Here is a 16,166-nt window from a genome sequence, read left to right as displayed (position 1 = left end):
CTGGTGAGGTCACATGCCACAAGTCACATCAAGGACCACCATGCTGCCTCCTGCCGAGGTACCACCGTGGCAGAGGCTTGTGTGAACAGATGAACTAAAAAAAGCGTGTCTGAGAACACGGCCAGCGGTCCTCCCGACCGTCACGTGTGGATGCACCGGGCAAGCACACACAGGCTACTTATATCTCTGCCGTGTCCACCTGAGCCACATGGCAGCCCGTTCTACAGAAGCTCAGCAGCTGCACAGCCTGAGCTTCTATAGAACGGGAGACGGGATCCACAAACAGTCCTCCCAGTTCTGCAGCCCATGCTCTCCCCGTTCTGTCCTGGGCTTTGGAAGCAAAGCAGTAAGATTCCCAGGTCCACTCTTGCTTCCTCATTCTTCCCCTTCATCATCTCCCCCTACAGACCCAAAGGAGCCCCAAGGGAAAGAAGGCCCTCCTTAGGAGCACCAAGCCAGAGGGAGGTGGCAGAGGGTCGTACCGGGACTCTCATGTCTGGTGAGCAGAGCTAACTCCACCTTTTCACGGGCCTACAGAACACATGAAACTTAAGATTCTAAATGTAACTCCTTTGGAACTTGCCGAGAACCTTCTAAACTCATTTTCTCCCCGTTTGCAGGCTTAGCCTCAGTTTTAAAGGAAAAGCGGGGAGAATGGCCAGGACAGGTGTTTCAAGCTCTCTGCCTTCTCAGTGACCGTGTCCCTGGGACTGCTTTCTAGAGAACCAGACAAGTAAAAGATGGTACAAAAGTGTAAGCGTCTCCTCCTGTCTGTGGCTACAGCCATGTCAGCTCTGTTTCCCTGGAGAAAAGCAGCTCGCCTCAGACTCCTAACTTCTCAGAGGAAGGCCATTTAAAGCAGCTAGATGAACACTCTTCTGGAGAAAAATGGCCCCTTTTAAGGAGCCAAGGCTAACTGTAGGCAATTTTCTTTAAGTATATAAGGGTTCCCTGCTCAATATGAGAAATACAGCTTATTCCACTGTGGCAGGAGGAAAAGTTAGACCAGTCAACGGCACCGACACGGCCCTCTCGGGGAGGCTCTGTAGTTCAAAACCATCGTGGGGGGAATTCCCTGGTGGTTCAGTGGTTAGGACTCTGTGCTTTCACTGCCGAGGGCCCGGATTCAATCCCTGGTCGGGGAACTAAGATCCCGCAAACCTCATGGCTTGGCCAGAAAAAAAAAAAAAACAAGGCCCAGAGGGAGTTTCCAAGGCCTGTCGAGCTCTGGGGGAAGCACGATGCTAACACAGCTTGAAGCCTGGTGTTCTCGCCGGCAGTTCTAGGGACAACTGGGTAAGAAGGCTGAATGGAAGAATGGGCCCCACCTCTGTTGTACGCTGATTTCCTCTGCTGACTTTATCACCTGGAGAGATGGGCGTTAGGGATCACGCTTTGTGACTGGAGGAGCAGCTGGTTTTGCTAAGGAGTGGGTGGCTGGTGTTCTTGCCATTTGGTGGGAAGGATCAGGGACGCTAACCTTCCTGTTAGGAAAGGGCAGTCCTGCACATCCAAGAACTGTCCTCCCCAAATGCCCTAGTGGCCAGGTAAGACCTGTTCGGGCCCCTGTGGGTCTGGCTGAATTCTTCCCACCCTTCTGTCCTCTCTAGTGGCTTGCCTCCTTGCCTTTCCTCAACCTCTATCAGCAGGCCCCTGTCTCAGGGCCTTTGCACCTGCTCCTTCCTCACTGTCAACTCTACTCAGGTCTCTGCTCAAATGTCACCTCAGAAAGGACTTTGTTCATCACTCTACCTGAAATAGCCCCTGGCCCCTCTATCCCTTGACCTAGTTTTTCCTTATCAAACCTTCCACTACCTAACTTTATATTAAGTATATTTATCTATTTATTTTCTGTCTCTCTACAACCTTTACAATGAGTATCTTGTCTATTTTACTCAGCCTTATATCCCTAGCACTAGAACAGTGCTTGACACATAATAAGGGCTCAGTAAGTATTTGTCTCACATACGATTAAGGTTCTGAGAACTAGAGGAAACCTGGCCACCCAAGGGCAGCCCAGATCACATGGAAGGGAGGCTGCCCTTACGTCCTCAGATTCAAACACGTGGCAGATCATCTTGTACTGCCTTTTTCCATCCTGGGATGGGTGGGAGGCTTCCACGTTCTCCTGGGAGTTGGAGCGGGGCATCCGCCTGCGGGCCATCAGCACAACGATGTTCCCGATGTCTGCAATGTAGGAAATGGTCCTCAGAGGGTGGTCCATCATTGTCTCCTGGAAGGCAGCAGGGAGAGGATGGTATGTCCAGTGCGGCATCGAATGGCCCATGAGACAGCCTGCCACCCCACAGCCTAGCCAAGTGCAGTCCACATGTGGGAGCTCACGGCAAACACTCTGTTGGCAGACTTACACGCGCCCACCCAGGCCTGGGAGCAATTCCCTTGGCTTGTGATAACCCAGAGCAGGAAGTGGTCTGTAGTATGTGAAAAGGAATTTCAATCATTTTACAACCAGTAGAATCTCTGGTGGGGAAGTTAAAAAATAAAAAATCTGCATGTGATGACTGGATGTGTGTGTGTGTGTGTGTGTGTGTGTGTGTGTGTGTGTGTGTGTGTGTGTGTGTGTGTGATTTTAAACAAAATTTCTTAAAAGGCTAGTTTGTTCAAGAATCTTCTGATAAAAACTTATGAGAATTATTAGCAAACAATATCCAAGGCGTATTTTTTCCTTTGACCTTTAATAGCCCCAATCCTCCCTACCAAGTCCCTTCCCATCCCCCAGCCCGGCAGCAGGCACTGCATACACAACCTTCTAGCTTGTGTGGAAGCCAGCATCTGGGGACAGCTGCTCTACAGACAAGGGCACAGTCTCCTAGTTGTCATGCTAAGCTTCACCCCCGAGGAAGGTGGGAGCCAGCTAATACCTGCGTGTCAGCGTTCAATACTTTGATTCTCTGGGTAGAAATGAAGAGATCCACTTCAGTCATTGGCTGAGATTCACCTTCAGGGGCCTGAGAAGGAAAATGCACCAAGAGAAAGCTCAATACGTTACTCTGACCCAGGTGCGTGCAAGCAAGGTTAGCTCATACACAGAGGCATTGAGACACAGTCACCAGAACAGCGATGCAGACTTCAGAACTAGACTGCCAAAGCTGAAGGGACCACACAGAGGATGACACGGGGACGGGAGTGAGCATCTCCAGGTTACAGGGAGAAATGCGGACCCCTCCTTGCTTCTTCCGCCATGGAAGCAGTAACTGCAGTAGATCTGACTCCATGAACAATGATTGTGAATGGCACTGTCTGCAAGGGGTTCAGAGCGCAACAGATTGAAGGAACAAGGGCAACTGACTCATACCCCCAGGGCCTTGGAGAAGTCAGAGTTTGCTCCCGGGGGACAATGCTTACAGCGGGTGCAAACAAGGCAGCTGTGGTAAGAGGGTCTTCGTGTTCCCACACGCCACACACCACAGAAGAAGTACCCACTCCTGAAGCTACCCCAGTAAGAGCGAGCCCCAATGCCTCAGTGTCCCATGGGTAGCTCATAAGCACCTAGAAGCTTCACAACCAAAAAAGCACATTAGTCTGATTCACTCAGGGCTTGACTCTGCACACGTGTGGTTATTAGCGAGTTTTCTTTTTTGCATCCAGCAATCTGACAAATCCACAAATCAAACATGACTAGAATTGAGCAGACCCAGGTCCCTGCCACGTGAATGCTCCTGAACGGAGGGCACTTGCGCACTACTGCAGGATCCCTTCAGCATCCCCAATCTGCTCCCTGTCATTCCTCTGGAGTGAGATGACTAATGAGCAACAGAAAACAGCCACGTTGGGCAACTGAGTTTTGAGAAACGTTGGCTTATGGGGCGGTTCAAAAAGAAATCTGAACAAAAACTTGCTGGATGCAGAAAACAAAAACACGAAATAAGGAAAAAGGCAAAACGTAAATAAATGGGGAAAAAAAAACCAGGCATAACACCAAGCTGATGAAGTTGTTTGTACTGCACCTTCTTCCTGCTTTTGGCTAATTTCTGGGCCATCTGCTTAGCATGGAACAAACAGAGACAGGAGAACAGTTAGAAAAGAATTTGCAGAGACTCAGTTGAAAAGGGAATCAACAAACTAATATTGACAGTGGTATAAAGCATTTCTGTGGGCGGAGGACTGGCTTAAAAAAATCCCACTCTATAATTGATTTCCTAGATCAGAATTTAGTAGCTGCCAGGGGCAGTAGTAGGAAGGACATGTATTGAGGTGCTTCTTACACTTCACTGCAATTAATGTTTTCAAAGAACCAACTTTTGATTCTGTTGATTTCCTTTACTGTATGCCTGTGTTCTATTTCACTGATATCAGCCTGTACCTTTATTCCTTCTTTTTTCTTTGGCTTTAGTTTGCCAATTTTTTTTTCTAGCTTAAGATGAAAACTTAAAGTGTGGATTTTCAAACTTTTTTTCATTCCTATTTATATAAAACTATGAGCCTCCTCTAACCTCTGCTTTAGCAGTATCCCACAAATTTTGATGTTGCAATTTAATTATTATTTCATTCAAAACACTTTCTAATTTCCACTGTGATTTCTTCTTTGAACATTATTTAGAACTGTGTTCTTAATTTTAATATATTTGAAGATTTCCTAGTTATCTTTTTGTTACTGATTTCTGAATTGTTCTCCTTATCTGTAGTAATACTCCTTGCCTTAAATTTGTGTAACGTTAATAGAGCCTATACCTAACTAGAAATGGGTGTAATATTTATTCAAGATAGAACAGTTGATAAAAATAGAAACTCTGAGGCCAGACTGTCTAAAACTGAATTCTGGCTCTGCTACCTACCAGTTGTGTGACTTGGAACAAGCGACTTAATGTCTCTGTGCTTCAGTTTCCTCAACTGTAAAATGAGGGTAAAAACAGTATCGACTTCATAGGGCTGTTTTGAGGATAAAATGAATACAGTTGACTCCTGAACAATGTGTGCGTTAGGGGTGCCAAAACCACCGCAGGGTCAAAAATCTGCATATAACTTACAGTCAGTTGGCCCTCTGTGTATGCAGTTCGGTTCCTCTGTATCTACAGTTCCACATCCTTGGATTCAACCAATCACAGATTCAACCAGTCTTGGAACATATAGTACTGCAGTATTTACTACTGAAAAAAACCCACATATAAGTGGACCTGTGCTGTTCAAGGGTCAACTGTATATACAATGCTCTCAGAACAGTTCCTGGTGCGTTATAAGCACTCTATTTGTGTTTGCTCTTATACGATTATGATGTTAGATGATTATAATCTGCCTATGTCAGGGTGCAACCTCTTGGCTTTGGTAGGGCTTGGTACATATACACAGATCTTACTCAAACGATGGTGAGTCAATGGCCAAACCATGTAACTGCTGTGGGGATGGGGGTGGGGTACAGGGAGAGCTGCTCCCTCACATCCTTGGTACTCACCTGGTGGGAAAGCTCTTGCTCTCAGCAGCGTGTCACTGTCTCATTAGTGACTCTACATGTGTTGTCTGTACTACCTCATCGTGGAGAAACTGGATGCGTCCACCATCCAAACACCAAATGGCTAATCTTGGTGCACCAGGAGACTAGGGCAGCCCCACTCCCACAGAGCCACCCCACAGCTTGTACTGGTGGTCATGAGTTCGAGGTGAACAGCCTACTCTGGAAAAGTCTGAAGGCAGCAACTGCAAGCATCATCCTAACCACTGTACATGACGGTGGAAATACTTGCACATCTGAGGAGTGGCCCTGTGCTGATGCTGTGCCACAGAGATTACTGGGTGGAATCTTAGTGTTGTGCCAGGGATGCTCTGATCTGCACCAGTTATAATCCTCAAGATAAACAACTGCTGTGAGATCCTAACATCTGTTTGTCTTCTACTACCTTCCCTGAATGATACGGCAGTAAGATATAAATTTCCATTATTTTTGATACCAAAACCTAATAGCTATTGGTCAAAATTCTTCACTCGTAGGAAGAGTGATCTGAAAGGGGCCTTTTCAAAGGAAAGTAAGTCTGCCACCAATGGAATGCCCACATTCTATTTGTTACTGGAATGGGTGATCAGGAAGAGAATCCAAAAGGCAAACTGAGTTTCATGAAAGGCATTCTGAGACAATTTTTATGAAGCTAAAAATATTTTATGCGCTTAGAGTGACACCACCCTTTAAATCGCTTATGATATTCAAGTGCCCTGAAACAAATTAAAAATTTAGACATAACATTGGAAATGATGATGGGGTTGGGGTCAGAATGAGAAGCTGGAACAGCAGAGAAAGGTCTAAGAGAGCCTTAAGGCCAGCAAGCATCTTGAGGCAGGGAGTGACAACATCCATTTAAATCGTTGTGTTTCATGAGACTGATTATGGCTTACCACCAGCAGGCTGTGGTGCACAGGACATACTGCAGCACCGTCCATCCTATCACTCGATCTGCAATGTGTACTGGGTATCTGCTGTTGTTAAGACCCTTCAAGTTTAGTTATGCCGGGGATCCTCCTGGCTATTCTAGCTTTTCTTTCCCCAGCTGACATTTACTGAGCACTTGGTATATGCCAGTATCCTTCTAAGCATTTCATGTGTACCAATGTAAAAGCTTACAACAACCCTGTGAGGTAGGCGCTACATTACCCTCATCTTTCAGGAGAGGAAACTGAGGCACAGAGAGGCTAATTAACTTGCCTGAGGTCACACAGCTATTAAGTGGCAGAAGAGATATTCAAACCCTGGAAATCTCACTCTATATTCCAAATTGCTACTGTGCCATCTGGACAAGTTTCTCATCTATAAACTTCGAAGGCTGTCTGTAAAATGGGGTTAATGATACCTACCTCACAGGATTCCCCACCCCCTCCATTTGGAGGAGTAAATGAGATCATGTACGTGAAGGGTCTGCTACCAGTGTCAATATCGTCTTTATCAACCACAGAATTCAAGTCAGATGGGAAATCAGATGGCTTAGACAACGCTACACTGATAGAAATTTTCATTCTACAATTAAATCATAATTTTTAACGCTTAAAGAAAATCTCTCTATAAAAGAATGGAAAAATCTGATCTTTTGGGGCAGGCTAGTAAAGACAGAATAATATAATGCATGCTTCTTACAAAAATGCATGGACCAAAAAATATCAAAACGCCATTTGTGAGCTTCACAAATGGAGAAAGAAAATGGAGACAAACACCACACTGCATGGACATGAAGCAGTTTCTACGGCTCAGGCAGAATTTAGCACATCACCCCGTCTTCCCTCTGAGGAGCAGAGAATGAAGTGGGAATGAGGGTGGAACGAAGCACGGAGATGTAGTGAGAGGAAGGGAGGCGAATGAGCTAGCTGCACCAGCTTCCCGTTTGGTTCTCTAGGTAGGGTTAAAGCAGGATTCCCACCCTGGGCTGGGGCGGCGGGCTGTCTCTGCATAGGGCACTTTTTTTTTTTTTTTTTTTTTTTTTTTGCGGTACGCGGGCCTCTCACTGCTGCGGCCTCTCCCGTTGTGGAGCACAGGCTCCGGACGCGCAGGCTCAGCGGCCATGGCTCACGGGCCTAGCCGCTCCGCAGCATGTGGGATGCTCCCGGCCCGGGGCATGAAACCGTGTCCCCTGCATCGGCAGGCGGACTCTCAACCACTGCGCCATCAGGGAAGCCCCACAGTGCACTTTTGATACTGATAGCACGTAGGGCAAAGCTCTCTCCAGAACTTTTCCCTAAAACATGTTTAAAAGAATCCTCGCAAAAAGACTATCAGGTACCACCACAGCGATAATGTGTTCTGCGTTCAAGTAATTGTGGAAGCTTCTGGTTAAACAAACTGAATTAAATTTCCTCAGTACAGGACTTCTCAGAGCCTTTACTAGGAAAACACATGTGGCAAATACCCAAAAAGATCCGTTTGGCAGCGTTTCTTGCGCTTATTTGCCAGTGGAACCCCATCAGCGAGAAGCACTCGGCTTGCCCGGAACATGCGGAGCACAGCTGGAGAACAGACGCTCCTTCAGGCTGGATGACCCACCGGTCTCTCAGGCAGTGGCTCCCAAACTATAGCATACATCACAGTCTCCTGGAGGGCTTATGAAAACAGATTCCTGGTCTCTACCTCCATGAGTTTCTGACTGGGGTGGGGGCCTGAGAATCTGCATTTCTATCAAATTCCCAGGTCCCACTTTGAGGACCATTGCTCTAATGCATTTCTAAATCATATGGGAAGCTTCCTGGAAGGATATTACTACTTCTCAAAAATTAGGAACAAAGGCAGAAAGAATATATTAGGGAGGGTGCAAAGATGAAAAAAAAAATTTAAAACATGGCAGATGTCCTGTAATTCCGCTATTGCATTCAGATGCACCTTGTTTCTTACATTTTGGTGGATGGAAATGTCTTTTAACTTCAGATTCCTCAGCCTGCCTTGTATTACTGTTACCTAAACACTCTTCTTGGCTCCCTTATCAAAATGTATGTTTCTCAAGGTCAAGGAATTGGTTGATTTTTATCTCCTAAGATGCCTACCACAGGATCCTGCATAGGGACAGTTTGCTTTTTGAGCCAAATTCATATCTAGCCAAACCACAACTCCAAATTCGCCTCCCATTTTGGCAAATAAACCTATAAATTCTTTGTTAAATTAGGAAAATCATAATTCTTAAGACTCCAAGTGTAAATTCAGTATCATTATTCAATTCCAAATCACGGCTGGTGCTATGTGAGTGACAGGCACCATGTAATTGACGGACAGACCAGAAATGAAAGCCTGCTTTGAAATGGAAACCCAAACGTCAGGTTCAGTGCTTGCTCAGAAAGAAAGCACCAAAAACACACAGCCACAGCTGGACTCCTGGTGAGGTAGGTCTCACTGGCATCCACAACAGGTCAAACAAACAATGCAGGCAGAGGAAAGAGAGGGGCAAGATGGGATCCCTGCGGGGAGGAAGGGAAGAAGGAATTGGAAAAAGAAAGGAGGAAACTCCTCTGTCTCTGTGCAGGTGAGAGCACCAAGCCAGGAATTACTCCTCAGTTTGTGGTGAGGTTATTACTGAATGGACTTCCAAGTAAATTTTTCCCCCTTCTTTCCTGGATGGACGTGGCTATAAACTCTGCAGCCTTATTCTGTTCTGCATGTCTCTAGAGGTGGCCCAAAGTAACTCATTCCTGAAAGGGCAGCCTCTCTTTAGGAAAAAGCACGGCACCACCTCCCTCAGAGAAGGGAGCTTGTGTGGGCACCGCAGTGCACGCTCCCCTTGAGACCACCCGAGTGATCTGGAGAAATGCTCTCGGCCCCTCGGTTCCCTGTGCACGCAACGCAGTCTCTGTGCACGATCCTGACGGTAACTTTCTAGGGGGCGTGGAAATAAACCATGGGTTCTAGACGCAGCCTTCTCCACTTAACAATTTGAAAAAGCGTCAGGCTGGGTATAAAGGCAAACAATCTGACAGGCATTTAAATGGTGTAAAAGGAACATGAGGCAGAAAATATTTAATGTTAGGCAACAGTTCCTTCAGCTGCAAGAAGCACATTGTGAAACGATACTTATAAATGAAATGCAACCATTTAATCTTACTACTCTATAATGAATTCCTCACAGTAGAGTAATTTGCTGTAAAAATAAATATACGTTTTCCAAATGCTTTCTCTGCTCTAGGCAGGTCTAAAATGGATTTATAATCAGAGAGCCTCTGTGTTGCCTGTTCTGATCGACAAAACCATCTAATTTTTTGTTCAAATGACCTGTGGAACTTCTGGATACCAATCCTTTGAAGATTCAAAGTAAGCTTTCTGGTTTTTCACTAGGGAGCTGCACTTTAAAGAAGGTGAAAAAACACTGTCAGAAACCACTGTGGAAATCAGAAAATGCACAGAACACTTGGCACTGGGCAGGATCTGGTACTGAGATGCGGCATCTTTCCTAAGCGCTGCTCTATGTTCAGGTGATGTGTCTGTGCCTGCTCTCCCCTCAAGGTCACTGAGTACACATACGTGTCACAGGGCAGGGGAAAGACAGAGAGACTCTAGCTGCAGGAGTCAAGGGGACCTGTCAGGAGGCCAGTAAACAGAACCTAGGAAAAACTCATCTAAAAGCAACATGCAGTTTTTGGTCTCAGGGGTCTTCAGTACTATCTGGGGGTGGACTGTTGCTTTCTTCTGGAAGATTCATCTGAATGGGCCCTGGTAGTGTTCCTTGACAGGGAAGTGCTCTGGCACTGTGGAGGAGATAAATCTTTGTCATGTGGCTCCATTCTGGACATTACAGGGTATCAGGTATCTCTGGTTCTGGTCACTAATGCCAATATAAATGTCCCAGACACTGTGACAACCAAAAGCACCACCCCATTTCCAAACACATGGTTCTCTGGCAGGGGGTCCCCGTCTGTCAGAGAACCACGCTGGGTCCTTGCACGCCCACTGACCCTGGGGGAGCTAACAGTACCACTAACCTGGGAAACTAAGTGCTGGCTTAAGAGTTCAGCTAAGTTACTCCACGGTATTACTGCCTCAGCATCCATTTGGTTTGGCCAAGCAGCTTGCGTGGGCCTTAAAATGACATTGGCTCCTTTATGCAAGCAAATGCTGTGGAGAGCAGCCCGCAGAGTCACGTGCAAATGTAAGCTCCTGAAAGGACCCCCTCGATGGCCCTTGTGAGCAAGTCTCCCCCTGCCTCCCAGGGCCTTCCCCGTTGGTGCCCCTTAGGTAAGACCCCCATGGAGCTCACCAAAACCCCATTTTGGTTTGAGGTGAACAATCCGGCCTTAGTCTGGCAACCTCAAAGCATTCCACTCACAGACCCCAATAAAGAAAGGCTTATGCCCAGGTCCTACCTTGACCTCCCCACGTGGCCCCTCCAGGTGTGCAGGTAACTTCCTCCAGGACCTGTGAGTCATAAACTTCTCTATCTCAATTTCTCTTGTGGTGTTTTGCTCACCATCTGGCACTCTGGGGGTTTACTTAGCAAATATTAACGTAACAAAATCATAACATGTTTGCAAACTGTGGGACAGGAGGGGTCAGAAGTACGTCCCTAAAGACTAGGTTTTTAAAGTTCTCTGCTCTGTATGAAATAAGGCAGGACAGTGCCTGAAAAGCAGCTTGTTCTCTCAGAGAGGTTTGTGCGTTCTTGTTCTGAATGTTGTGCCTGGGAGATACTAAATTAAGATGGAGAAGGCTGTGGGGACATCTGTGGGTATTAATGTCACCTCTTTATGATAACGGAGACAGTGAAAAAGAATCAGGCCAAGCTTGGATGGGCAGCTCAACAGGAATCTGATGTTCTACCAGCAGCATTATTGAATCTGAAAGATGCGGAGGGCAGGAAGGTCAGCTTGATACATTGTCAGGGAGTTGTCTTGTTGGGAGTCGCAGGATAAGATGCATCTCTGGGGGTAAGATGTAGCTGTAAATTACTCTCTGGCTTATACATCCTAATTCCTAAAATGTCGATAATATTATCAAAAGTTGCAGTGTGGGCATACTGTGCTGTGATGGGTAGTGAAGGGAAGGGCCAGCGCTGACCTTGTTTAATATTCAGGGCATGGCACAGCCTGGGCATGTGAATAAGATGGGAATCAGCCCCGACCGGAGGACCAGAAGCACGGCCCCTGCTGTGTGACCTCTGTGACCTCCGTGGTTGCTGCTCTCCCCTCCCTTGGGCTTTCAGGCAGCATCTCATCTCTCAAGGTCTCTCCACACTCCTGTGGCCCTTAGTACCTGACACCCCTCTCTCCTCCTCTGGCACCCCCTGCACATGCGCTGGCTTGATTCACTTCTCATTTGTGCTGCTGAGCTTGAGGGTAAGGATCTCACTTTATAAATCACTATTTTCCCTCCCTCAGGAGACCTTGCACAGCCTTGCACACATAAGTGCTCAAGAAATATTCTTCCCTTGATGGAGACAGTAAAGGAGTCTCACGTATGGCCTTCTACTCGCGCTTCTCATTCCACATGCCACACAAAGCCCAGGAACTTGGGGATGTGTGAGAGAGAAGACATGAAAAAGGGACTGGTCCCTTGAGGAGGGAGTTGATTCTGACCAGTGGACACCAGACAGAACCAAATCTGGGAAGTCATAACCTATTCCAACTCACTCGAAACACCCGGCTCTGATTTCAATGGTGATGCGATGCCTGTGGCTCTACATGGAAACAGCCTCAGGGGTTCTAGGTGCTGGTGGCACTTAATGGCACTTGAATTACATGATGGCACCATGAGAGTCCCTGTCGCCCTTGTCTTGTCCATGGTTCTAGGTGGCACTAGCATTGTGGTGGAGATTTTAGAGCTTTGCATTTCCATGGGATCAAACCAGCTCTGGCTGGTTCAAACTAGTTGTGAATGATCTAAACTACTTCAGGGATCAAATAGGCTCGCTCCTTTTAAATCTTGATTAGACAGATTCAAACAGGTTATGACTGGTTTGCACTGAGTTACCCTTGCACTGACTTGGTTCAGACTAGCCAGGGTAGATCTGATCAAATGGCTCGTTTTAGGTGAAGCAAGCCAGTTCAATCTAGCTTGAACAGGATCAACCGGTTCGAATGCAATGACAGCTAGTTGGAACCACACTGTATCACGGACGTTTTAGTCACTGGTCTCTAGCTGTACAAGGAAATACTGGTCTCTAGCTCACATATTATATTGGAAATATAATACTTACAATGTTATCCTCCCTCACCTTTTCAACTTTTCAAAGCTTATTACTTTTTCCTCATGACCGGCCATTAAGAACAACCAAATTATGTAGCATTTATACATCAGGACTCCAGCGTACTTTGGAAATCATTTTTCCGTTTAGAACTGTTGGCAGGCACGTGTATAAGCACTGCCTGCCATGTCACCTCTATCTCCTCTCCTCTAAGCTCCGGACAGGAGGTGTGGGGTGAGCACTACAGCCGGCTCAGGCGCCCACATCTGCCCGCCGCCCCGCTCGGAGCACACGGCGCCCCCTCACCTTGATCCTGCTTACTGCTTCCTGGGCCTGCATCATGCGCACGTTTTTGGAGGGGGTTTTGTCTGAGAGAAGCTGGGTGGAGCCCAGGTAGTTGGCAGCAAAAATGATTCCATCGATCAAGTCCTCAGGGTCACAAGGTCCAGGAACTGTAACACACAAAGCCACAGTGGTGAGTGAAGCCACGCTCTACCCCCCAATCACACCACCTCTCCCCCACCGCTCACCTCCAGCACAGGTGGGCCAGTTCCAGAGACCCGTGAGCAGGTGCATCAACCTGCGAGTCTGGAGCATCTCTCTGGTCTACCTTCACTCAGCCCTCATTTGCAAATAGAAGGAACAATTTCTTCTTAGAGAAGCTTATTTCACCTGGTCCATTTATTGTGAGAAACAATGTGAATATTTATTTAAACATGAAACATAAAATTCAGCGATAAAGGATGTTGTTTTGCCTGTTAGACTGTGAGCTCTTTGGGACAAAGAGCTCCTCACAGTCATCTCTGGCTGTCCTGTGTCTAGGCAGTGTCTGTCACTCAGTGGGTATCAAATAAATGTTTGCTGGACAAATGGTTAGGTGAGCAGAAGGCCGTCTTATTAGAAAAACTCATTTTACAGCAGTTCCTTTACTCGCCACCCATGCATATCGCCCCCTTCCATTTTATCCATAATGGGGGAAACAAATTTTATAAATCAGAAAAATGAGTATTTGTTGCCAAATGTTTGGATTCCCAAAATAGCCTCTAACCTGAAATCTGCAAGACAGGTAACATTACCCTAAAGCCATGGTCTCATGCTGCTAACCTTGGAACTTACAGGCTACAATATTCCTGGCCTGCGTCTACATACATATCAATTCCAAGGAAAATTGGAATTTTCTGTTCTCATTCACCAGCCTTTTAAATCAAACCTTAGTTTTAAATATTTAAAATGGGGGCATCTGATTCTAACCACAATCACCTGTAAACCCTACTGGAAATTAAAACATGTTTTGGAATAATATATAACTTTACAACAGATGTGCTAAGAAAGGCGTTTTAATTCTGCAATGAAAATATATGTATTTTCTTTGGCTTGAATGCCATATTTGGAAAGACTAAAATATACTTTTTAACCCACTGTTAAAACCTCAGCGTCGTAAATTAGATAACTTGAAATGGAAACAATTTGCTTTTTCCTCTTGGAGAGCTAATCTGAAATGGTTATCTTTATCCTTACACATCCAGCTCATCTTGAGCTTAAACAGCTGCTTCCCATGATAAGCTACTTATCAGGGTACAGCCTTAAAGTAATCTATTCATTTTCCTAAAACCAAGTTGGTGGTGGAAAAAAAGAAATTTAGCAATGTTTTAGGAAAGGCCTTCACAAAGCATGTGTGTAGTAATTAAGTCAGGAAACCTGTTAGTTTTCTGATTCTCAATCTTTCTGAGACTCTGGATAAACACTGAGTGGTACACAGCCAAAGCTGCCTCCACCACATACCAGTCACTTACTTGCTTCTCAACAGCTACACCCTTCCTACCCTGAAGCTTTTATAGATGTGAGAAGGATGCAGGTTATTTACAATGTGCAACTTTAGGTATATAGCAGGGAAGCACTGTCAAACTAAAATAATACATGGACAAGTTTGCATCCACACTATGCCTTGTAAAAAGTAAGAGATTATCAGTCTTCTCTCAAATTCCAGTGATAGATTTATAATGTTACATAATCATTTTTGACAACCTGGTATTGGGGAAAAAAAGGTCTCACTTGGAATAGCAACTTTTAAAAAGCTTCCATTTATTTTGTGAAAATAATGAATTATAAAAGAAAAACAAAAATGCAACATCTTCTCTATGGGACTTCCAATATCATATATTCATCAGTGGATTTAGCTCTATTTACTGAAAAGGGTCCTTCATTAACCATAATGAGTATGGATATGCAGATATGTTTAAAAGCAATCCAGATAATATTTAAGTGACTGTATAAACGTCAGGCAGCCAAGAGACAGAAATATTGGACCTAAACAAATATATATTTGAGATATGATCTTATGTCAATTATCCTCTGGGGAAACTGACTAAAATCAAATGTCACGGTATCACACTCACAAAAAACAGCCAGAATTTCATAAGTTCATTTTAGGCTCAGTGCTAGTGGCTTTTTTAAAAGTTAAAAAAAAAAAAGTTATAATGGTCCTAAGTCAAAGAATTGCAGGTTTTCCTTTTCAGTGATGCCTTTATGCTGCTCTGTGGGTGAATGAGCACACACGTTATATCTTCACACTCATGTTAATGCCGAGCTTGAAAATCTCTAGTCCTAGAGGAATGGATATGAAGAACAGTTTTGACTATTCTGAAATAGTCAACTTCTGAAAACTCCCCGAGGTACTCCTGAGGACTTTTGGAGCTTTGCAAAGATGGTGGAAATAATTTCCAAGTTACTCAAGAAAGAAACCGGAGTAACAACCAAACCTATGAGCTTGTCCTGGGCTTCAGGCCCAAGGGTTCAGGTCGGTTTATGAATCCAGGTAATTCATTCTTGGGCAGTGGCACACACCAACTGTTCATGCACAGGATCCAAAGGCCAGACACGATGTCTGGGCATCCTCTGGCCCCCAGAAAATACTCCTTCAAGGGAATGACAATCTACCCTGCCCCCCAAATCATCTGCTGTCCTCCCTGGTAGAGGATCAGTAGCACGCTCCAGTTGTGTGGCCTGACCTCAAGCTGGGATGTCTAGCCTGGATTGAGTTGTGGCCCCACCAGGCCTGTTGACAGGATACATTTGTGCAGTGAACAACCTGCACAACCATGTGTGGCAGTCCTGCATCAGATATTTTTTTTTAGGTTAATAAATTGTAATTTTATTATAAATGAATGGAGAAGTCAGAGGAGGGTGTTAGACAAAAATTTACATAATTTGTTTAGCATTAAAAAATTACTTTGGAGGATTCTAAGAAGATGGTAGTGGTAGCACAGTTTTTTATTCTCTCTTAATCACCACCTAAAACAAAGAAACTAGATAGGTAAACCAAAAACCATTGGAATATATTTACAACAAAACTAGGTGACGAGATATTGCCAGGAACACCAAACTACAAGCAGATTGCCAGAATCCATAGGACCTGCATAATATCAACATTTGTGTGGCAGAAAGCAAAGGCACTGCATCGGATATTGATTACAGGGAGAACGGTGGAGTCAGACTTCTGGTTCCCAGCCTGTCTCTGCTACTCTGACTGTGAGATCTTGGGAAGGTTGCTCACACCCCGCATGCCTCAGTTCTCTC

General features: G+C 45.4%; 1 protein-coding gene across 1 annotated transcript in view; it reads right to left on the bottom strand.

The window, feature by feature from the left end:
* The window catches only part of APBA1 (amyloid beta precursor protein binding family A member 1), a 77,479-nt gene that overhangs the window by 16,616 nt on the left and 44,697 nt on the right, over nucleotides 1-16,166 (bottom strand). The window contains exons 4-7 of the mRNA XM_007464182.1: nucleotides 12,897-13,042; nucleotides 3,969-4,001; nucleotides 2,883-2,969; nucleotides 2,048-2,233 (exon numbers count right to left, since the gene is read on the bottom strand). Coding sequence (XP_007464244.1) covers nucleotides 2,048-2,233; nucleotides 2,883-2,969; nucleotides 3,969-4,001; nucleotides 12,897-13,042 — 452 coding nt within the window. The remainder of the gene's footprint in view (nucleotides 1-2,047; nucleotides 2,234-2,882; nucleotides 2,970-3,968; nucleotides 4,002-12,896; nucleotides 13,043-16,166) is intronic.

The sequence above is a fragment of the Lipotes vexillifer genome, unplaced genomic scaffold, assembly GCF_000442215.2.
Source record: "Lipotes vexillifer unplaced genomic scaffold, Lipotes_vexillifer_v1.1 scaffold790, whole genome shotgun sequence".
Taxonomy (NCBI): Eukaryota; Metazoa; Chordata; class Mammalia; order Artiodactyla; family Lipotidae; genus Lipotes; species Lipotes vexillifer.
The sequence above is the reverse complement of the archived record's forward strand: the minus strand, read 5'-3'. Positions and strand labels throughout refer to the sequence as shown.